A 25,835-nucleotide genomic window follows, 5' to 3' on the forward strand; every position below is an offset into this window, starting at 1 on the left:
AATGAATTATGCACACTTCATCTCCTCACCCAACACACTCCCACCGCTTTGATTCTGAGCAGAGGAGATGTTTCGGCGACAGAAGGAGGGGAAGAGTGAAAAAAGGGTGAAAGAGAGAGGAAGACATGAAGAAAGAGCGTCATACAAGTCCCACCAGTGCTCATTAACAACTTCAACTGCTACTGGAAAGTATTAATGAGTTGTGAAACCCAGACAAACCACATGGCTATATAAAATCAACACAGTCAATGAGAAAGACATGTAGGAACCATGGTGCATTTATGCATCTAATGACTATTTTGAGCATCTAATAACTCATTTTCATTAGGTCAACCAATTATATATTGACTATAATGCCAATATTTGTCTTTTATTATTGTCATCATCTGATAAGTGTTGGAAGCGAGACTTTGTGGTATTAATGTTGATTTTATTTTTTCCTCATTTAGTAAATATTAGGTCAAATAAATATTAATTTATTTTATTTTGTGTTTTATTTCCTATCTTTAATTATCATTTACTATCCTGCTCACAGACAGAGGTTCCTAAACCTTTTTTGTCAGCCCTTTGGACGTAAAATTATTTACTTAAAGAAACCTAAAAGTTTAATTTAACAAAAAATGAAATGCTGTACACTTCTGTCCACAAAAATTTGGGAAATTATGCAAACGTGAAAGTTAAGAAAGTGAACATATTAGCACACATTCAGTTTCCAAATACATGTTAAACAATGGAGCCTCTCTGAAAACAAGGCATTATAAACTGTACACGTGAATTTCAGTTTTATTTTGACTAATTATGCATCCCCATTGTTTATTTTAATGTTACATTCGATTTAGTTTATTATTAACTATTCATCAACTCACAAACACCCTGCAGTTCCCTCATAAATCTTGTTTGGGAAACTAAAGATACTGACGTCGACCATAAAAAAAAAAAAACACACATTAATTGTTATATGATTTTTAAGTGTTTCTTCCCATGCTGTGCGTTTTAGGTGATTGCTATGCAGTTTCTAAAGTGGTCTGAGTGGACTTCCTAGGCTGTTCTGAGTGGTTACTTTCGATATGGCTTGGTAGTTTCGAAGCTTTTGAACTGGAAAACATGCTGACTGGACAAAAATGTTGGCTTATTTGACGACATCTGTGACCGAACACATGAGCCAATCACCATAATACTACATCTGACTAATTGTAATTAATTATGTTGGCATATTAATGAATCAGATGTGTGGACATGGTGAACGGGTGCATGTGTGATGGATTTGCACCCTACAGCTCCACGTCTCTCCTGATGAGGAGATTCACAGGGCCGACTGCTAACTGGAAAAAGCATCTGCCATCTTGACAGACTGGAGCGCTGATTTATAAGATAAGACTGTCCTCAATTTCCATAAGCCATGAAAAAAGCAAGACGCAAATGTGCCGACTGTGCAGTATTAATGATGATAAATATAACTGTGCTCAGAATGGAATATTAACATATTGCATGTATCCTCTACATTGAGCAATATTTTTAGAAACAATATGCAAAACACTACAGAAAGTGTTTCAAACCGTCGTCACATGACCTCATTACATTCATGATAAACTTAGCTGTATTTATCAAAATAACCATATTTATTTTTAAAATAACTCAAATAAATTTATGTAAAAATGTCTTAAATTTTCACGGTCTAGTCAAGTAAATTTTACTTAAGTAGGTAGGTTGAGATTTTAATGCCATGTCAGCAGCCGATAGTATTCTCATGGCAAGAGTTTTATATCAATTGTACAGTTTACTAACAAAACAAAACACAAAATATAACCATAACATATAGGCGCCTATAGTTGTGGGCAGCGTGCTGACATATCGTGACATTGCTCTACGTGTCGTCCCAAATTCGAATCCCGACTCAAGGACCTGTTCTGATCCCACCCACCCTCTCTCTCTCCTGCTTCACTTCCTGTCTCTTTTACACTGGCCTATCATAATAAAGTCAAAAACAACAAAAATAAATCTTAAAAATAAATTAAATAAAAATAATAAAATAGGATCAAATAAAAAGCTGTTTTAAATATGTATATGATAAACATTCTAAAACTTTTTTCTGGTAAGATCTTATTAAAGTAATGATTAAAGAAAGAGATATTAAAAATGGAAATGAATGACCAAGTTGAGTACTATGAATCACAGGCTGTATATTGCACATTTGGAAAACTTGGTATTTTACACAGAAAATATATCCATACTGTGCTTGTATGGTACGCATTAACTATACTACAGAAATAGTAAATATGGTTGTGAACAAAACTACATAACACAATTTCAACAAAGTCATAGGATGCTTAATGCTTATATATATATATATAAAATAATAAAAAGATTGGCTTTTCCAGAGTCGTCAGCAGATTTTTTTGTAGCCTGTGTGTGAATGAATGCTTTTAGAAACCAAACAGATAAGCACACTGTGCGGTCACAGAACCCTTCTAATCTGGACTGGCAGCTGAAATGCATACTGAGGTCTGTTCTCATTATATCTGAAATGACTGTAAATGGCTATTGGAGAGCTTGCGGTAGTAATGCATTGTAACCGTAGCTGCAAAATATTGTGGGGAAGACATTGCTGTGCGGTTTCATCATCACGGCTGCTATTGGCTATACTCAACACTCCAGTTGTGAGAAATAAGACGGTATCTGCTGGAGGGTAGGGAAGCCAAACAACAGCGATGACAGCCATTTATATGTGTGTGTCTTTGTAGAAGTTGTGAAAACGGAACAGTTATTATTGTACAATCAGGATCAGGAAGTCATTTGTCACTGCAAGCCTGGTGTATGTTTGTACCGCTTAACGGTAGAAACAGGGTGCCAGTGTGAAAAAAAATAAGCACAACGCACCACTTCCTCTCTGTAGCCTAGCAACAGGCCTGGAAGGCGGAGGATGTTTGTGATATTCACACTCTTCTACAGACAGCTCCTCTTGTTCCTGAGACATGTGACCTAGTGTGACCCTCTCAGCTCAGTCTTTGAGAGAGCTTTGGAGGGGCCAGAATCTCTTCACTCATCTTCCATTCAGAGAACAGTCTTCAAAAGACCACATGCCCTGCAGTCACTTATGGAATGCAGGAAGTTGGTGTTTTATTTAGAGCCTCATTGTGGAAGCTTCCTTATTTAACCGTAAGCTGTGTGTTTATCTCATAATGTATGGGTGAGAAGAACATGCAAAGCCGTCACTCATAATGTGGACCTAGATTTCTGGGTGCTTTGCTGGAAAACATTTGGTGCTACAATACTAAGATGTTGTGGGTGGTTGCCAGGGAGTTGGTAAGTGGTTGCTAAGGTGTTTTGAGCAAAACGACATACTACCAAAATGAAATCAGTGGGTTGCCTGAATGATCACCAGTGTTATTTTAGTGTCATTTAAAGTTTTAGTACCTCTGTTGTGTGTTTTTGTCATTTAGTCATTGTTTTGTTTATGTAGTGTTTATAAATTATGTATTTATTTGTTTTCGTTTATTTATTTAGCGCCGGCTGTTGTGTGAATGCACTCAGGACAGTTGGACCGTGCAGTGGATCAGAGGTAAAAAAAATAAAAAAACGATATAAATACAGTTCAGTTTCTTGCACAGACCGATCGTTTCCTGTCTTTAGACCTCAGTGTATCGTCACGAGCTTCAGGGTTTAATTTGGTTTTGTCTGTGTATGTTTTTTTCCTCAAAGCCGTGAGTCCCATTGACTGACATTATATGACTGACAAACTGCAACGGTTTGAGTTAAAAATCTTCATTTGTGTTCTAATGAAGAAACAAAGTTTTGGATGCCCTTGGGGTAAGCAGATAAACATCAAACTTTGAACTATCCCTTTAAGTAAAGTGTTACCGTGTTTTCTTATACTTAACTAAAATTCAATTGAAATTTATTTTATTTGAAGTAACAACTTTATTTTATGGTTTTAGTTTACAATAATAACCCTGGATCACAAACTGCCAGACTTTCAGTCATTACAAGCAAAAATTAACTCAGAAACATGTGTCTCATTGGTAGGAGGTGCAGAACAATCATAGGCCTATGTATTTTATCAAAAATATCAAGCATGTACACTGACTTTCTCAGGGGAAAAAAAAGGTACAAAAGTTGTCACTGGGGCAATCTCTTCAAAAGGTACACTTTTGTACCTTATTTACATCTAACAAGTGCATATTAGTACCTCAAGTGTACATAGTAAAACACGAGATGTATAAATGGTATATTTTAACATGTATAAATGGTATATTTTAAAAACAATTTAAAAGGTACCACCCAATTTTTTCTTGAGCGTATATGATATTCAAATCATAGTCTGGAGGTTTAAAAAAAAAAAAATCTACATTATTTTGAACTCAAATTTGCAGGCTGGTTCTGATTTTCAGCAACCAGTGTAGACCACTGTTCCCTCTAAGCACTTCTTCCGCCGCGGCGGCACAGAGAAATAATGTGCCGAGCACACGCAAAAAAATGAGTTGGGAAGCCATTTGATTGAATTCTAGTAAAAAAAAAAGCAAAAGAATCGCAATGCTCGGGTAAACCGCTATAGAGCTGCTGCCACTATAGAGTTAGAACCGGTGAATGCAGTTTACAGGTTTCATAGAAAGAATGATGTGCGCCAAATGAGTCGCTGTAGAAACCGAATACTTCAATGTTTGCAGACGAAATAGCTCAAATCGAGAGCCAACGCAAACGCAGTGACATGTGAAATAAAACGTCCTCATGTAGTAAAGAACATTGGCTTGATTAAGTGCTGGCAATAGCGGATGATGGGTACAGAACGGTAACAAAACTCGAGACATTTACAGAGTCATACACAGGTGTATTGTGCAAACTACACTTCATAGGGATGTTTATATATAAGAATTCACATGTTCAAGTTTTTTGAAAATATTTAGCTTACAGATCTCAGTTTAAATGCTTCAGTTTGTATTGATATTATATTATGTTAGGTTACGTTAGGCCTATATCATAAACCTAATAAATAATTGACCTTGTTTTTTTAAATGGACTCTCTTATGCTCATCAAGGCTGTAATGTAGTATTCCAGCCTGAAACAGAGTGCAACAAAATCGAATAGAATGCTGGGGTCTTGAGTCATATTTAAAACCTGAACTATTTTTAACTTGACATGCAGTCTCAAAAATGCAATGCTCAAAGGCCAAATATGTCCGTCTGAATGTGTGAGGCTGTAGTGATGGTGCTTTAAAGGGGAAGAACCTAAAACATAGCTAAATAAAACTACTGCGATAAACCAAATAAAAAAAAAAAAAAAAAAAAAAAAACTAGATAAACGTCTTACCTCCCACACCTAACAAGCCTAAATCTTTCTCAGCTATAATTCAAGTACAGGAAATTACATGTCAGAATTACAGTTCACAGAAAATTAAAATTCTTCGTCATTTACTCATCATCCAGTTTTATGAAACCTTTACAACTTCATTCTTCCATGGAAAACAAAAGGAGATATTTACAGTACAGCACAATGTGTGTGTGTGTGTGTGTGTGTGTGTGTACTATCCCTTTAAGGGGGTTTGTTGACAGTGATGCTTTCCTAAAATCTTTAAAAGTGTCTGAAAAGAAAACGCACAAGCTTTGATAAAAGTGCCCACATTTGTATCTTTCTCCTTCATAGCAGATTTCTCTCAAAAGCAGTGTCATGTGAGTGGGAGATGAGCGGTCCCAACGCAGCACATCCTGACCCAGAACCTATTTCTTCTAATACAGGGCACGTTTTTAATGGCTTTCTGGATCTCCCAAAATGGCGCCCCACCGGAGAAAGGGCTGTGTGGGATTTTCTGCAGGGACTTGAAATGAAAATTCACCACGTATATATTTTCTAAATGCATGTTATAAATCTTACTGCGAACAATTCATTCATGCATATGCTTGATTTTTTGCATATCAACAACTTTATTTATTTAACCAAGTCCCTGCCCTATAATGTTTCTTTTTCTATAATCCATAACTTCAGTGTTTGGCCTACCTGCATCTAGTCAAATATAACAATCAATACTTCTCAAATGCTCATCTGTTCTTGCGAGGTCATAACCTATGACCCTTGGACTAATTAAACCACCTTGCAGCAATGCAGGAGTCCGAGAGTTCAAAGATCTCTCGTTAATAAGAATAAGACCACTCAGCAATCAACCCTCTTTCAAATCTGACCCAAATAGACAGATCCAGAGGCTGAGTAAAATGAACGTGAGTCCCTTTTTCAGGATCACAATTACAGTACAAAAAGCACCATGTTAAGATGAGCTCTGCAAACTCCAGCAGAGATGCAGAGTCACGCTGCTACAGCCCTACAGAGTGAAGCAGAAGACATCGGTTTAACAAGACCGACTCCAAAACGAAAAGGGTTTTGCTACGGACCAGCACATTTGATCTTTTAAGCAACTTACTTTTAAAGAAATTACCCACAATTCATCCAGACACCGTGAAATTAGCTTTGGGTAGAGCTGCTGATTTAGATAACTAATGCGGCACTGATAGAGGCCTGAAACTTCTGGTGACCTTTTCTGTAGTATTTTTGCATTGCTTAGTTATTGTAAAATCTGCTTTGTTTATTGACATTAAGTCAACGGTGTAAAATACATTTTTTATATTCAATTTAAATGTAAAAATCTTAAATAAAAAGCAGTCTTATGTTCACCAGGGCTGCATTTATTTGACCAAAATACAGTAAAACAGCAATACTGTCAAATATTAGCACTTAGTGTTTAAAATAAATGTTTTTATTATAATACATTTTAAAATGTAGTTTATTCCTGTTATGGTAAAGCTGAATTTTCAGCATTATTACTCCAGTCTTCAGTGTCACGTGTTCCTTCAGAAATCATTTTAATACCATATGCTAATGTGGTGCTCAAGAAAAAATTCTTATTAGCTTAATATTATTGCAGAAATTATTTCTTTTTTTCAGGATTCTTTTATAATCAGTCCCTTGAATGAATAAAAATGAAAGAAATCCATCATCAATAATCATTCTCTGAGAGTGAAACAAAGCAAAACAATTATCTGAAATGACATTATGAATATGAATCCACTAGTTAACTGAACAGGTAAAAGATGAATATAAATGTTACATTCTACTTAGCCCACAATATTCATAAAGATAAATAATGACTGATTTCACATAAAAAAGAAAACAGAGCAATAGATGAAAGAACTCCCATAATGAAGCAATTCAAATCAAAAGTCCGATTTAAAAGAAGAGGCATGCAATCTCATTTCAAATCAGGAAAAAAGTCATGAGTGGCAACAGAAAAACTCTTCAGCAATACATAAATACCATGATTCATAATTTCCCTGCTTCTATTATTTCTTTCACATGAAACATTCAGTCAATCATGGCTGATTGTGACCTAAATGCAGCTTCACCACAGCCACCAGAATGCCATCGACAAAATGTCTAATTTGGTTCAAAAACTATTCAGCTTCCACACACATATGATAATAAATGAATGCCTGCTGTTTTAAACAATACCAGAGTTCTGAAAGATGTCAGGCGCTTGTGCTTTTGAAAAACTCCCACACGTAAATGAGCAAGAGTGTTTTATATTCATTTTTTATATATATATATATAAAAAAATAACTGTTGAATATATATATATATATATATATATATATATATTTGGACTGATTAGCCCACACAAATCCGGTGCACAAACACCACAGACTGTGCTTTCTTCATTATGCTCACCAACAGACACAGAAATTTACCTTTATGTAAAATAAAAACTAAATTTCGCTACCAGACTACCTGTTTATCCAAACCTTGGTAATCAGGAGGCGGCACAGAGGGTATGTCTGGATATGTTTGTCAAGGAAATCATGACTATCACTATTGCTCACACTTGCTCATACTATTGCTAAGCGTTAAACTTTGGTGAGTAACTCATCCTGTTCAGTTTGTTACGGATATGAATTATACTTCAAATGGTTTGGCTTGTTAGAGGTGCACTATTACTTTGCTAAGCCATCTGACTTGCAATTAAAAGATAAGCAATGAAATACTTGCATTAAAAGAGGGCTGGACATTAAGCTATCATCAAGCTAATAAACCATGTCAACCATAAAGAAACACCCTAGATATACACAAAGCCCAAAGAACCACCCAGATCACCCTAGCAACCATAAAGCAACACAAAAGCAACCATCCAGAGAACCCTGATTTTCCAAAGTTGTACATATATTTCAGTTTTTCTACTTCAAAATTTCACATTTAATTTAATGTGTCATTTGCTGTTTCTTTGTAATTAATCAGTGAAATTGGTTTCTAATGGTTTTTTTTTTCCAGTTTAAGAAAGCAAACTACCACTCTAATTTTCTTCCTGGACTGCTATGGACTAGACAGTTCTTTGTTTCTTTGTTTATTGCCCTCTTCCTTAGTTTTTTTCTGTTGAATAAATTATCTTCTTATTCTTTTCTTTGCACACAAAAAGTATTCTCGTAGCTTTGTAAAATTATGGTTGAACCACTGATGTCACATGGACTATTTTACCAATGTCCTTGCTACGTTTCTGGGCCTGGGAACACTGCAGTTGCTTTGCTGTTTATGGAGGGTCAGAGAGCTCTCAGATTTGATCAAAAATATCTTAATTTGTGTTCCGAAGATGAGCGAAGGTCTTACAGGTTCGGAGCGACACGAGGGTGAGTAATTAATGACAGAATTTTCATTCTTGGGTGAACTAACCCTTTAAAGGGGTCATATGATGCGATTTCAAGTTTTCCTTTCTCTTTGGAGTGTTACAAGCTGTTCGTGCATACATAAGATCCCTGAAGTTGCAAAGACTAAAGTCTCAAAACCAAAGAGTTTTTACTCAAGTTTATAAAACTTTATAAAAGTTAAGACTCGACCACACCCACCTAAAACGGCTCATTCAAACACACCCCCACATGTCTACGTCACGGTGTGGGGAGATTTGCAAAATACTGCCCAAATGTATATGCAAAGAAAGGGGGCGTGATTTTTTATTCTCCCTGTAGTATTGCTGCTGCCGTCGGCGCCATGTCCTGGAGACGCTGTGTTTCCTTGTGAAAGCAAAACTACTTTGTTTGGGCTTCCAAAAGAGGACACAACTAGACATCAGTGGTTAAGCTATATTTACAACACTGTTCCAGAACAGTTCAACCCAAATATTAGTGTGTGTGCAGCGCATTTTACGGAGGACTATTTCTTGAACCTGGGAGTAGCCTGCCATCTGTGCTCAAAGGCTGTTTCTATAAAGTGGGGTAATTTCAACTTTGCAAGGACAGTCTGGCGCTTCTGACTTACAGCCTATAAGTACGTTTTCTTATTTAAAGAATTTGCCAGTGACCATTCAAACGCGAGTTTTGAGCAGTGTAGAGTAGCGCTTGTTTGTCGTTTCCCCCGATCACAAATGCAGACATGGTAATATTTACGCGGCGCGATGCAACGAGACGCATAAAAAGACAGTATAAGTCATTATAATCAGTAATTATGTGCCCACTGGCTGCAACAAAGGCCTCGTTTATAATGGGTTTTATCGTTTTTGTGTTGTCGCACCAGGATGTGGTATCACAATACGATAAGGGGCGTAACATTTCCGTCTCACGCTTGAGGTATTCAGCCAATCACAACGCACTGGATAGCTGGCTAATCAGAGCATGCCTCGCTTCTCATAACAATGAGCTTTGTAAAAATCGGTGTGTTTCAGAAAGGCGGGGCATAGAGGAGCAACAATAATGTACAGTATGTGGAAAATAATGTGTTTTTTGGACCTTAAACCGCATAAATACATTGCATTACACCAAATCCAAAAAATAATGTTCTTTTTAGCAACGTCATATGACCCCTTTAAGACGTAAAAATGTCAAATGAAAAGAAATTACTTTAAAATAACATCAATTGAAATAAAACATGAAAATTAAATATTTTATTGGTTTACCTGCATGTCATGTAAGCATTTTACAAAGGAAAATTTAAAAGATGAAAAAGAATTAGGTAGAATCATTAAATTACAAATAATTTATTGCTATTGTGTGAATTTAGGTAATCATATATAATCGATAAAACAGTAACTGTGGTCTGATTACGAGTAGGTCTACTTAAAATGTAATCTACTCTAATTAGGAGTACTTCGTGAGTAATTCAGATTACATGTAATCAGTTACTACCCAGCTGTTTCAGCTAAAAGAATCAATATTTAGGAGTATAATAGCATATAAATTGACTGCACAAAACCTGTTGAAGAACAGCAAGATCCTATAACAACTCGGAGATTGCACTAAGAAAATATGGTTACAAGCTGATAAATTCTTGGTAATGAGCACACTCATAAGGAATGACAGTACATTTATGTCCTGATTCAGCCGACAAATTAGCGAATTCCACTGTCTCACATGATTTTTAATTTTTCTCCCTTCTTCACACTTTTTCTCTTTCACTCTTATTAACACATGCTAAGTATATATGAAGGTGCATGTGCCCATTTGAATAGCAGAGTTCATCTTTTGCTGTGATGCATCCGTCTCATTTTCCATAAAAAAGAGATCAAATCTATCACAACATTCTCATCATGTGAGACTGAGGGAACGGAAATCTAAAACCTGATAGGATATGACCCTTCCATACATCTTCACAAGTAAGCAACACCTCAGAATCACACCTCTTACTGGTTTTCTCAGTATACTAACAGCACTCGCACAGAGAGCTCAATGTCAGGCCAAAAAACTTCTGCAAACTGCGGCTTTTCTCCGAGGACTTAAAAGCAACAATCACAATCACAACCACTTCCTCTTTCGCTTCTTTAATTTCTCTAATAATTCTGTATGTGTGCAGCAAATTCTTATTCAAATCTTAAAAGGTTATTTCATCCAGAATTGAAACATCTCTAATAATTTACTGTACATTGTACCTCAATGACTTTAGTGGAACACAACAGGAATCCATCGGGTAGAATATTATGCTATAAAGTTAATTTGGGGTTAGCGTGATTTTCTTTTTCACAAGAAATTAAAACAAGTTATTTTAAACTGTAATAATATTTTAGAATAATGTTTTTTTTTTTTACCTTACTTTTCATCAAGTGCAGCCTTGGTATGCATAACACAATTTTTTTTTATAATTTAATTTAATCTTATCAACCCCAAACTTTTGAATAGTAGCGTACAATAAACACGGTCAAGCCCCTCACTACATTTGAAGACTTCTGAAGAAATATTATTGCTTTCTGTGCAATACAGAATGAAATATCTACTGCTAAAATTTGGTACAACATACTTAGCCATCAAAATGTTAAACCACATTTGAATAAATCCAGCTCAAATGAAATATAGGGGATGGCCGAATTAGAATTTTTGTCTGTTAGCTATCATATTAAAATATATCATACAGGTTGTATGGACTAGTTTAACAGCACTTATTTGTCATTCGGTTTGCATTTTTTTCATTGTACAGAAAAGAGTGGTATAAAAATTCCACCATTGCCTCTCGTGTTTTACTGAAGAAAAAAAACAATAGTCATATGGGTTCAGAATGACATGAGGATGAGTAAATGATGACAGGAGTTTTGGCTGAACTAATCCTTTAAAAGTATTGCATAATGACAGCGGTTCAGATTGACAGACTGCTTAACTGCTCCTATATCACCGCTCGTGGCTTCAGTGTCAAATCTGACACTTTGATCGGTGATCTCTTCATTTAAAAACAGATCAATAGTATTTTCCTTTCATCACGCATCAATCATACCCAAATTAGTGGTCTGATCGCTGGGGATGAAAACCACAGATATGATGTGAGTCTTTTCACCAAACCAAAGCATCCCAACCTGTTCAGACCATGTCAAACCGGGCAAAACTTTTCACAATGACCATCAACAACTTAAACTTTATATTTTCCAAATATGCACTTAAGTACTTTTCAACAGAAGGGGGTGAATGATCGTTCAGAGAAATGGAAAGAAGTATAAGAAAACACATGAGTCTTGACACGTCTGAACATACCACACGTATAACGCAAGAGTTGCTGAGCCACTAACAGGTAAGTGCAGACCTTTAAGGGAGGGAGAGGGAAAACTTTGAAGCAAACAGCTGAGGGAAATACAAAACATGTTCCTGAGACTGAACTGGGCAGTTCTATAGAGCCAATCATACATTTGACTTATCGTACACAATTATTTACCTTATATACTTGTCCGTAGGTCCCATTTCCCACGAGCTCCACCAGCTCAAATATGCCCGCAGGGTCCTGAGGGAAGAAAATAATAGAAGAGAAGATTAGCTTGCATTTTCCTGTCATTGAACATCAAGGAGAATCACACATACTGTATACACTGAGGTCATCATAAATGCTGATACTGCAGTCATTAGACCTAACAAAGCGTGTCAATAAAAGTTAAATCTGTTTGCACATTGAATATAAAAGCCTATTAAAGTACCCAGTGAGCCAAAGCCAGGCTAAACACTGAGGCTAAATTACGTCCGTAATTAATTCCGGCAAACCAAAACAACTACTTTTTTCCCAGATTTTTTTTTATCCCAAATTTCAAAGCTAATAATAATAACGTTCAGTCTTTTGATACCAATAATCAGTTACCAGTGTGCTGTTATGCAGAAAATTCTGTCTTATTGGAAATGTCTGCAATCATGCCTGACTTATTAAAGATATTTTTAGCACAGGAACCAATATCATCTACCTGTGCCGTTTCTATTTAAAAGTGATGGCAAAACACATTATGTGTTGGTGGGAATTTAAAAAACCAACAAGACTGAAATCAAATCACTCTTACTTGTCATTTTCAGTTAATAAAACTAAAGCAGTTACCAGAGCTGTCAGAGTTCAATTCAGCTCCAACAAGCATGATGCTCATGAAAATAAGCACAACCAATAAATAATGCAATACACCTGGAACAATAAGCAAGACATGTTGCCATGGTAATCCGACAATAGCTGCCATTCATGTCACCAGAGGAGTAATTTATGAAATATGGTTCAGTGAGTAACAGCTTAAGCTGAAGATATGAAGGATAGATACAGGTTCATTTAGACGAATATAAATTTACTGAATGGGATTTTCAGAAAGAACAAGGTGTGCGTAACAAATAAATACAATGGCAATACTATGGTAAATGGTATCTTGGTGAAAGGTGTTATTGAAAAAGCATATCGACGACCCTGCCTTGAAGTGCAATAATGGCACCTACACTCTTGATCAAGAGGCGGGTCCAATATACTTTGGGAAATCCAATTGCCTGTATTCCCACTAACTGACTTAGCACAAATAAATGATAGAGCCTTCTTTCAAAAACATTATACATTTTACTGACCCCAAACATTTAAACAATACTGTATGAAGTACTATTTGACCTTTGGATATACTACAAAAATCATTTTCTTGTTACAATATCTAATACAGCAACTTTTTTGCACCATTTCATCTGAAGACTCAAGAATCATTATAAATTGCAGCCAAAAGGAAGTATGCCTGCCTTGGAACAGCCGGAAACAAACATGAATTTACAGTCAATTAAAAGCATATGGGTACAGGGTAAAAGTGGAATGACACAGTATAGTCAGCTCAGATTCTTTAAAACCAAGCGTGAGTTTTAACACCCAGCCACAAGAGTCAGTGTGGGAAGAATTAGGTCAGCACAGAGCTCGGCGTTCGGACAGGGACCTTACTCTCAACGTCACTGCTGCCAGTTGTGAACGGAAATCCCATCAATCTTGCCACTGCTCTGAGACCCGACGGAACATGAGCGTCCCGAAATTACACACCTGCACAGTCACCGTACCTGCAGGAACATCTTCCTGTGATTCTTTTTAAATAAACACTCACGTGTCTATCTTACATAACTCGTGCATGTGCCTGAACCTGCATGACACTACAAATAAGACGTACAGTTCTTTACAGAGAAACACGCTGGAGAAATGAAGGGTGTATATGTCCATGCTTAACATCAATTTTGAGACGTTTTTTTCTCTCGAACAGAATGTTTTGCCTCCAGAACACATTCCTACAGATGGACAGGCATGAGGAAAAACTGCTGACCAAAATGAGACCACCACATTCTGCTTACAAATGTAAAGCTGCTTAAAGTGGCACGTTTCTCCAGGCATTCAGCAGTTTTAAATGATACATCATTACTTCTGCTGCTTCAACTGTTACAGAAAAATAACACAATGAGTCAGACTGTTTTTTAAGAAGCAAGTTCATATTTCTCATGGAAAGACACCTCAGGCATCAGGCTAACGTTGCCAGAGTACACCAGCAGTCCATCAGTGCAAATGCAGCACCCTCTGTATTTTTCCCTTTCATTTACTCTAGGGATTTTTAAAAATTCCTCAATAAGCTAAGCTATGAACCACACCAGCTAGCTTTGAGATGATTCACATTATTACTGATGATTCGCAACAAAATATACCTGAAAATATGAAAAAGGGACCATTTGTACTGTAAAAATATAACAATAAAATAAACATTACAATTTAAAATGACAATATATTTGAAGTTTTTTTTACTTTAATTTAACATAGAACAAAATATTATTTTAATGTTTTTGAAAGAATGCAACGTACCAAGGCTGCATTTATATGATCAAATTTGATCATTAAGTACATTGTTTGTAATATTTTATTTATGTAAACAAGAACAAAAAAAGTAAAATATTACACCACTGTTGAAAAATATGGGATTGTTAAGACATTTTTAAATTATTTTGTAAGTCACTTATGCTCATCAATGCTGCATTTATTTGATCAAAAATACAGTAAAATATTCCTAAAATATTGTAAAAAATAGTATTATTCAACAGGTATGTAAAAATGCAAAAAGCTTCTACAGGAACTTATAATTTAGCAATACTGGAGTTCATAGTAGGTCTATCTTGAAAGCTTTATGTTATTGTTAAAAATGTCATTTCTCTATGGAGAAAATGAATAGGAATTTACTAGGATTTCCACAAATTACAGTGTCTAAGAATTCCCAGAATAACCAACAAAATACTTCCACTTTCACAACGCGGAAACATACTCTACACAGATGCAGACATTGGGCTCATGCACTGAGGGTGTGCAGTTTTGTTTCACATAAAGTGGATTCTTCCATTACCGTCACAGTAGCAAGTACTCAACCACAGAGTTGCTTCAAAAGCCATTAAACCAGTATTCAGGTTATTCAAGTAGATTATATAAGCACGTAAATTTTAGATTGTTGCTCCACCATAAAAGTAGCTGACCAAAAAGAGAAAACTAATTTACAGTTTGCACTAGTTGCAACACTGAGAACGCAACTTGCGCGTTATGTTATGAATTTTGCTCGGACACAATTCAGAATGCAACAGTGCATAAAACTGAGCATTGCATTTGCATTACACTATGTTTCTTTGCAAAAAAAATACTACTTTACTATTTTTGTAGTAGTATAGTTTTGAGGACAAGGCAGTGTAGTAATATTATGGAAATGGAATAGTATATAGCTATCAATGGAATCAAAACATGCTTCAGTCACACTGAATAAGTTAAGTGGTCCACTTTTTAAGTGGGAGGCCATTCACTTGATCTCTATTAAACACCACTAAGGAAGGACCCATCTGCAAAGCTGTACTGAAGTGTTGAATGTTAAGCTTTTAATTAGAAGTTCTGGTTTTGTAGTCATGTCCTTTTTAGTAAAACTTACAAGAATTTCAGCAAATTAAAAGTGAAAACTTCATGCAATTTTATACTTAGTATGCGTTATGTGGGATTTGTATGAAACAAAATAACAAGCCCACACAAACAATACACCAAACTGACTGATTTATTAAAAATAAACTACAACAAAGCCCTGAAACTTCTTTAGTACTAGTACACGGTGAGCAGTTGTAAGTCAAACTAAACTAATCTGAGCTCTCCAATGGAAAAGTTGCATGCAAACAAACCCCTATAGTCCAGAACCATGTGACCGTGCTGTGTGTATTAGAAAGACGTCTTCAAAGGATCTTCTGAAAGACCATTGGAGATTAGAGCATGTTTAGACATGTCATGTTGAATGACAGCACTGCAGCTCTGCACAACAGAACAGAATGCCTAATAAACAATAATATACCCATTAAAGCTGAACCCATTGACCGGGGCAATACAGTAATGCAACACCAGTAATTACATTTCTTGTTAATCCCCATGCAATTAATCACCAGCTGTAAGAAAAGCAGGCATAAAGGAATAGTTCACCCAAAAATTAAATTCCAGTCATTTCCTCACTCTCATGCGTTTCCAAAACTGTATTGCTTTCTTTTATTCCATGAAACAAGCTGCTTTTTTTCATAAAATGAAAGTACAGGGTTCAAAAAAAGACCATAGATGTCAATGTGCTAGATGTAGCATGCACTGTTTTCTGAAGTAAAAAAAATGGCTTTGTGAGAGAAAAAGTGAACTTTCAAATCAATTTTCCCTCCAAATCCAGCTTGCTAAATGCCACTGGTTTTCTCATGTCACATGACCAAATGTGGTCAAGAGCTAATGAGATATGAGCACTCAAAATTAAGGTTCCAAATGGTGTTCGCAGTGATGCCAAAAAAAGAACCATCTCTGGTTCCTCAAAGAATCTTTCAAGAACTGTTCTTCATGAATAAAGGTTCTTCATGAAACTACAGATGCTAACAAATAACTTTTATTTTTATGTATGGAAGAAGGGCGACTTCAACAAAAACTTCAATCTGTTCCTCAAGATTTGGAAATAAAGTCATATAGTCCCCTTCCATGGTCTTTTCTTGAAGTTGACAGCACGTGGTCACCATATGAATTCACTACTGTATATAAAAACAGCAGCATCAACATTCAGCTAAACGTCTTATGTGGAAGAAAAGTAATAGAAGTTTGGAAAAATATGCATGCGAGTAAATGAAAACAGAAATGTAATTATTTGGTGAAATATTACTACAAGATACCACAGATATTTCAAAGCGGATCCCAAAACTAAAACATATCTTTCTGTACCCAAAAAAATGCTATTACACAAAACCACTGGGAAAAGCATAGCAAAAATTTCCATTTAAGGAAACTTCTACATTTAAACACATCTGGCAGGACCTCCAGTGCTCAAATAATCACAGAACCTCATTAGTGCTTCATTACAGTGATTCATTACTCTTGACGGTGCTTCAGTGATCATCCTTAAATCTAGGAATCCCCCCACAACCGCCATCTCTCCCACATTTGCTCAGTGATGAGGTAGTTATGATGAACGATTGCTCTTTGGAGATAACAGGACTGAAAATCTTCCTACATGCTGGAGGGTGAGTATTAGCTTTTCATATGTGCTTTTATTGAGTAGCATTCCCCCGGAGCACAAGAGGCAGATGCTGCTGGCCAGAACCACGAGACAAGGAAAAGACGAAAAACACTGGCTGACATCTACAGCTGGGACTCCTCCCGCCTTCCCTTGACATGACTCTGGGATGTAACAGTCCTTTACCTATTAATTATTCACAGGAAAAAACATGAGGCTGGAACTATATGTTCGTTCTTCCATGCTGGCAAAACAGGTTGAACATAAATGAACACACACTTACTGTAGAAGTAACATGTAAATAGTAACAACGCACTGCATCGTGGTTAAGAAAGAAATGCAACCCATCCGTGACATATTCAACAAGACTTTTAAACCCAATGGACTGTGATAATAATTAGTGTTACTCTAGCAATTAATATGCTATTATAGTCACTATTATGCTCTGCTAAAAGGCTGTATTGGTATTTTATAATATTTTGAATTAGTTTATTTTATTTTCAGTTTTCATAATTTTTTTTTAAGTTTTAATAAATTTGTTGTGCATTTGTCATTTTTTTTATTTATTTTATTGGTAAATATTTCTATTTAATAGCTTTAATTTATTTTTATTTCAGTTTTATCTTCGGAACACAAATTAAGGTATTTTTAATGAAATCCAAGAGCTTTCTGACCCTGCATAGACAGCAACGCAACTGACAAGTTCAAGCCCCCAAAAAGGTAGTAAGGACATTGTTAAAGTGCATATTGCAGGTTAAAAAAATTCCAAATGAATATATAACCTTGTATGAAAACACCACATGAACCGTTAATGCAGGATTTGAAAATGTTTTACAAGACGCGAGGGCACAAATTTAGATGAAAAACTGACGCTTTCCTTGACATTTCTCAAAAAACGCTTTTTTCTCAAAAAACGCGTCATATTACGCCACATAAGGGAGTCGTGTGCCGCACTCTGCTTTGAGCGCGCACGAGTCAGTGTGTTTTCGGTAGTTATTTTTATTTCAATTTATCATTGTTATGGTAAATTATTGTTTTTGTGGAGGTTGCACAAACTCCAGCCTGTCAGGACATCGAGTCCACAGGTATCCTAACAAGAAATAGGACGGTATCTTCTGGGCCTCGGTGCGTTAGTGCAGCTGAAGAGACTGGACTTCACTAATGCATCTGCTTCAAACACCGCGGTGGTGTGTAACTTAACAGAAGTGATGGAGGCCAAGTGGAAACGTATGGTCAGCAGTGAATGTGATCTAAACTTGTGTTTGCTTCTCCCAGCATATGCCGTCTGAGAGAGGAATACTGCAGGTCACCACAGGCTCCAGGAGAACACAGCACTGTCATGTCCACTACACCTGCTCCTCTCTCCAGATCCCTCGTCAGAGGATCAACATGATGAGGCTGGTGGTGTATCTCTAGCACAGCCTTCACCATTTAACACACTTGAACAACACATTAGTGTGATACCCAGACTGAAAGATTGTTAAATGTTTTTAAATGGGTCAGATGGTATTTCTTTTGGTAGTATATGTTTGGTACATATACATATATATATATATATTAACAGTTGAAATGTTGTGTTTTGAGTTGGGTATTAACAGTGCTATGAAATAATATTTATGATTTAGTGCTGTATAAATAAAACTGAATTGAATTAACCATAAATGCAGATCTGCTTGATTGTGATTTTATTTTTTATTGATTGTCAACAAAATGGGGCCATACAAAACTTTTATAAAGTCCTCCTTCCTCTGTAAACTATCTTCTAATGTCTGACACAACACATGCACCATAGGCCCAGCGGACAACTTGTCTGTATGCTGTCATTATTGATTGTGTTATACCAATGGCATCAAAAAGTGTTACTTATAGGTAGTCATGACCTAAATAGAGTTAACTTGTAATTGAGAATCAAAATTATTCAGACTGTTTTAATATTAAAATCTTTAACAATGTATTTATACATGTATACAAGTATTTAGCTTAGAGTAATAAATGATTTCTGCCCTAAAACATGTGTCTGCTGGCCTGGAGAGGTCTATGCTTTCCTCGCATTTCCCACACAAGCACCTATGAATCGAAAACGTGTTCATCTCTCTCTCCTGCGGTGATAAGAAACCACTATCACGTAACGTTAGTGTCGGATATTAACGAGTGTGACACGCCTGATCAACGCTTATTAGTTTCTATTACTGGTATCAATACTCAGATGACCAATACTAGCATTGCTATTGCCTGATTACATTAGCTAACGTGTGTATATCTGTAAGCTAACACTGATCTCTCACCAAACACCTGCCCTGTTCTCCTCACATCAACTCAATTTGTCTTCTCTGACCGTTGTTCTGTCTAATCCTGGCCTGTCCTGCTCACTTGGCTGCATAGCAGGCTCATCATTTTATCTGTGGTCCATCATACGAGTGTAAATACACATTTAACATTTCCTCAGCAGGTGTTTCCTGTGGTTTAAATGGTCCGCTCTCCCTTTTGATGTGTCACTTCTGGTTTTGGCACGTTTAAGATGCGGAAGTAAAATTCTCTCACAAAAACGACTCCAGAAGCCTTAATAGCGTATTTTAAAGAAAATCTAGTTCCTACAGTATTTTTCTATACATCGACTCACTGGAGTCTCTAACCTGCAATATGCCCTTTAAAATTATGGTTAAAATTACAGTTGAACCACTGATGTCACATGGAATATTTTATCGATGTCCTTACTACCTTTTTGGGCCTGAACTGAACGTGAACTTATGAACTTGAACTTATTTTCCATCTAATATTTATTTCAGCTTTATTTTAAATAACGATACAATTTTTAAGTTGTATTTAACAATGACAATACTGATTAAAATCTGTTTGTATAGAACTAAGAACAGATTTGATGCATAGTCTGCATAAAAAAATTATGTCATCATTTACTCACCCTCATGTCGTTCCAAACCTGTATGACTTTTGTTGAAATATGAAAGATGATATTCTGAACTGTCATTGGGAACCAAAACAACATTGGACCCCACTGACTTCCATAGTACACACGCAAAACTATTTTCAAATATCTTATTTTATGTTCCACAGAAGAAAGTCATAGAGGTTTGGAATGACATGGGGATGAATAAATCATGACCGAATCAAAGGTAAAGGTAAATACATTTTCTTGTCAAAGGTTAACGTGATATATATAGTTCAGTAAACCATCATCTGGGACTCTATATATGCTATATATGTAGCACCAAGCACATTGTCCAGATCTGTGTCAGCAAAACAAAGCATACACTTCCCCTGTGAGCCAAGACCATTGCACACTGTACTGGGTGACCTAATTTTTAAGCACAAAAGATCCTGCGAGAGTGGCGAGCTCGTGAGCAGACATGAGGAAAATAGCTTTGCCCATGGGTAGCGGCGAGGGAAAAAAGCATTAAAGATACCTCACATGGAGAGACACGGGAAAGCTTGAGAGGGCCGCTGTACTGTTTCTGAGTCTAGAGAGTGTCTCAAATGCCAAACGCCTACACAGCGATGTAAACACAGACATGGTCGCTCAGGCATGTTGAGCGGTTTCCACAGCGCAGTCAAACCGAATATGACAGATAAAACTCTGACTAATTCGGAGAGGAAACTTTCCATTCATAATACACAAGTCTGAAATAGTTTTTAGTAAATCCTGAGCCATCTGATGCAATGGCCTTGAAAACAGTCAGGTGATGCTAAACAGTCACAGGTTGCAATCTTTACATTACAATATAGAGTAAAACCCCTCTCGGCTTCCCACAGTCAACTGATTACCTCACAAATCATGTCCAGACATGACTCAAGCTGCGCAGGTAAGATCATGTTGCATAACTAACATGTCTACAAACAGGGTCTGTCATCTCACTCAACAGATCGGACACAAGCCCACAGTAGGAGCACACGGTCTGTGAGGAACAACACTACTGCAGCATTCAGAAACTCCGCACACATCATATAGAGCATCTAGAAACTAGAGCATCCGAAACCAAGAGCAGCACGAATCAGGCCAGCATTTCCGCAGAATTTTGTTTACAAGTTTTGAAAACATGTTCTAACATCCAAAGTAATTTACAGTTGGGATGAAAGAGAAGTAGTGACAGGTGTTTTCTTCTGTACTGTGACGCACAACTGAGTGCAACGAATTATCGGAAAACATAGGGCGGGGATTTGGTTTTATAAATCTGTTGTCTGATTGGATTTTGAGATGTTGGCACTGCAATCAAAAATGTAATGGATTCGAGCTTGGAGTGGCGGGGTAAATGATGGGAGAAGTCATTTCATTTTTACTGGAAGATCCAGTTATGATTAAAAAATTACAAAATAAAAAAATATTAAAAATGAAAAATCCTTTACAATTAGATCTACTGTATAATAGCATCACTATGTCAGGCATGAGAAACAATGTGCAAACATTGTATACAGAATGTCACTACGGTGTAAACTGTGTAAATATTAATTGATTATTATGAGCGCTGTCTAGTCTTGCATGGGTAAAGGAGTGGCCATACCACACTTTTCATTCCATTCATATGCATGTGAATGCAGGAGACAAGTTTCACTTTTGCTGTGTTCCAAAGTTCAAGTTTTGTTAACTCTGACCAGTGAATTTGTATCATGTGAAGACGAGTGCCCAACAAAAGATTGATGTCATAACATGACCTCTTAGCATAATTAAATTAGCAAAATCTGCAGGCGTGCATGTATATAGTGTTATTTTATCTTTTTACATTTGGGATGTTTTATTAATTTTACATTTAATTTTTATTTTTTAAAGACACTTGAGCTTGATGTCATATAACGAACAGTGCAATTTATAATTTTTCAAGCTCAAAGTCTAGTGTCACCACCGCTAAAGTCTTGCTAGAATCAGATAAATGGAAAAATGCACTTCCTCTCGCCTCCTGACCCTCGTACTTTTCAGTGATTCCAGTTTGAATCTGTACAACCAGGAGTTTCGCTTGATGTCGAAAAAGTTCAAATTGGGTGCGTGAATTTGTTGCATTGACCAACAGAAACCTGCTTGTCTTGAAAATGACTTCTGTTGTGAGCTGTGCTTTATACATCTTTGCGCTATTGCCAAAAAACAATGGATTTGTCTTACTGAAATGTGACCAAGTCTTGCCAGAATCAAATTTGAAATTGCATTTCATCCTGCCTCCTGGCACTGGTAGGTTAACTATCAGTTTAATTTGTTTTAAGGGCCAGTGATTTTTCTTGTTGGTGGTAAAGGGGAACTAAGTACCCATCAAGCAGAGCATCCGAAAACCAAGGGACTCAGCATCCAGGATCCAGAGCTGCCCAGCACACACCGCTCTTACCACCCAGCCAGAGAATGTATGTCACAGAGAAATGATCTCAAACAGACAGACAGAAGCTGCAAATCCTAAACAATATGTGCACGTTTAACACTAAAACATCTTGATAGTATATTATTATCATATAATGGCGGGGACCAGAAGTGATGCTGTCTGCAATGCACACATTGCTATTTATTATAGGCCTCACACAGCATACAGCATATCGGTCGGATACAGTCTGTGTGTATCAGTGTAAAACATCCAGCTATAATAAACTGCTCACGGTATACAGTGCGAAATTTGACAAATAAAATGACTATAATCACTTCGGTGGTGTCGGTCACATTAGGGGTACAAATAAAGGACTAATGTTTATTGAATAGGATGTTTCAATTATTATTCACACATTCATGCCGCATAAGGAAGAACTCCAGACGAATTGTGTAACGTTAGTAATAATAATAATAATTTTTCCACCGCTATTATTTCATCAGATGCTCGAGGACTAACAAATAGTGCATCTTTGTGTTCAAAATTATTTTATAAAATATTTTTTCTCTACATGTGTCTAATATAAACATATGTAATCATGCAATATTTCTACTATTACTAAAACGATTCGTGCATCTCTAAGCAGTGTTTCTCGGTCAGGTGCAGGAATATCAGCTCCCAGATTTCCCCTCCATCATTAATGGCGAGATGCTGAACAATATATTTCACCCATTGTTAGTCAAAACATCTCACTGTATCTCTCCACTCACCCGCAGAGCAGACAGGTCGATCTCATCCAGACTCCTCGCAGGAGAGTCACTCGCCATGATTATCTGTTATATTCAACAGTATAATGCCCGCAATATCATGAATACAGACGCCGAACTGATCCGTGTGACACACCAAACCGACTGGATTGACTTCAGTCGGAGCAGATGAAGCTCCCGGATGGTGAGGAGCCGCTGTTCTTCGCGATTCCGGGTGTATAAAACCGAATTAGCCGCTATAGGACTGTATGTGAAGGAGACATCTCGTACTTGTACCGATGATCTGCTGCTGCCGCTCGAGTCCAAAGCACCAGCGCCAATGTGGCTCCAGCGGGGAAGGCGTGTCAATCACCAGCGTTTCTAGGGCGTGGCCTCTGAGTGAAAGGCGGGGCCAAACTCAAAATAATGTATACAATAGCATATATATATATATATATAATGACTACAACTACCACAGGAATATGAGTTAACATGCTTGACAAACCGGACAACATTTGTAGTTATTTTATATCTACTTTTTAAAAGAAGCATAGCTTCAAAAATATCATTTTGTATGGTTTTACCAGATCTTCCAGCCTTGTCAGTGCTGATTATGGCTGGTTTTAGAGTGGTTTTGTCCCCCTCTTTAACTGGTCAGACTGGTCTTAGCTGGTCAGGCTGGGAGACCAGCTGACCAACCAGCTAAAACCAGCTTGACCAGTTTAGCCAAGCTGGAAGACCAGCTAAAACCAGCTATTTCCATTCTAAACCAGCCAACCAATTTAGGCTGGTTCAGCAGACTGTGTGTAAATTTTGCTGTAGAACAAAACCTGAAAATTTCTTCAAGTAACTAACAGTAATCACAGAACTTACTACTATAATCTGCTGATCACAAAACCAGAGTAAAACAAACAAAGGAAAAACAGCTAAACCAGCCTAAGCTGGTTGGCTAGTCTTAGTTGGTTTAAACTGGAAGTAGCTGTTTTAAGATGGTCTCCCAGCCAAGACCAGCCTGCTAGCAAAAAACTGGTCAAAACAAACACCTTAAAAAAATCTATGCAAATTGTGACTACGCTGGAAAACCAGCCAACCAGCTAAGACTTCTTTTTTCTTGTTTTCAGCAGAATATGGCGAATTCGCTAAGCACCAATCCAGGGGCCAGTTGCATAAACATAGTCACCATGTTTAGACACCTTAGCAAGAATGTTACTACCTCTCAAAACACCTTAGAAACCACACAGCAACTCTCTTGAATTGTGACAATGAGTTGTGAACAGAAAGCCACTACTTAAAAACGCTTCAGAAAATGTATAGCTGTTCTTGTGATTATCCAGATGTATTGAGCAGCTTATAATGTGTAAAAGCAGTCAGAAACAGGAAGCCGCACTTCAGACAGCGAGAGAGACAGTGAGCCACAAACAGCACACTTCCTCTCACCTTCCGTTTATGTAAGCAGCGCGATTTATAAAACACCTCCTCCTCCTCCCCCAACACCACCTTCCTCTCGCATTCGCCTTGGCAGAAAACATCCTTTCTGACACACTCAGTCTGTCATAAAGGCAGTCCCATTCAATGCCATGAGCTCGGCTACATTTCACAATTGGTTTGGTTAGTTTGAAACTGTGGAAATTAACCTTTTACAGTACATGTCTGTTTTTCTGTCTATCCATTTGTCTACCTATATGTCTGTCAATCTACAATAACTATATGTCTATCTATCTATCTATCTATCTATCTATCTATCTATCTATCTATCTATCTATCTATCTATCTATCTATCTATCTATCTATCTATCTATCTATCTATGAATGAATGACATAGTACTGCAGCTAATCGTGCTCCATCTAGTGGTGGATGTGTGGAATCATTCAGTCACATATGAAATTTAATAAGGGATATTAATTATTCTGAAGGAATTATGTGCTGGAATGGGGGAGCTCAGAGTATAAAACAAATTATTCTGACAGAACACGCAGTCTTCTTAGAGATTATGAAAAATACACACAAATTTGCCCTACTGGAGTCTTGAAATCATACTCTGCGCCTTTTTAAAGCTTTTCCCACAACATCTTGTTTGTAAAAATCCATGTTTCCCCAGAGTGAATCCCTGTCAAGCATTCAGCTAGTGTGAAGTCTCCCTTGCGCAATAGCTTTCATCTTATCAGCACAGACTCTGCTATGTGTGTGCTACATTTCTCTCATTCCTCTCCGCTTTGTGCCACAAGACAGGTTTGTTCCTTAGTGACTTTTGCCTGTAAAAACAGGCCGTTTGTGTGTACCTGAAAACCTGCTTGGGCTCTATCTGTTGCAACAGCACCGTTAGCATTAACACTGCCTGTGAGAAAATATTTTGTGCTGACAATGCAGTCACATTGTGCAATAGCCTGCCTTCATAAGATCTTTTGTATTTGTGTGACTTAGCCTGATCACATTGCATGCCTTCAAACCAGATTTGCTTCCATTCATCATCGTCACTGTTGTTTAGATTTTCTCAGAAGATTTGAGGAAAAGGCCGATTATCTTTCTTCCCCTATCTAATGGACAGTGAATTAGCTAA

General features: G+C 37.0%; 1 protein-coding gene across 3 annotated transcripts in view; it reads right to left on the minus strand.

Annotated features, from left to right (window-relative positions):
* Nucleotides 1–23,634, minus strand: part of LOC306865137 (traf2 and NCK-interacting protein kinase-like) — a 61,199-nt gene extending 37,565 nt beyond the window's left edge. For all 3 annotated transcript variants that reach the window (XM_079409540.1, XM_079409539.1, XM_079409538.1), the window contains exons 1-2: nt 23,302–23,634; nt 12,152–12,217 (exon numbers count right to left, since the gene is read on the minus strand). In XM_079409540.1, the coding sequence (XP_079265666.1) occupies nt 12,152–12,217; nt 23,302–23,358 (123 nt within the window). In that variant the 5' untranslated portion in view covers nt 23,359–23,634. The remainder of the gene's footprint in view (nt 1–12,151; nt 12,218–23,301) is intronic.
* Nucleotides 23,635–25,835: the final 2,201 nt, after the last annotated feature.

This window comes from Barbus barbus, assembly GCF_936440315.1.
Source record: "Barbus barbus genome assembly, chromosome: 46".
NCBI lineage: Eukaryota > Metazoa > Chordata > Actinopteri > Cypriniformes > Cyprinidae > Barbus > Barbus barbus.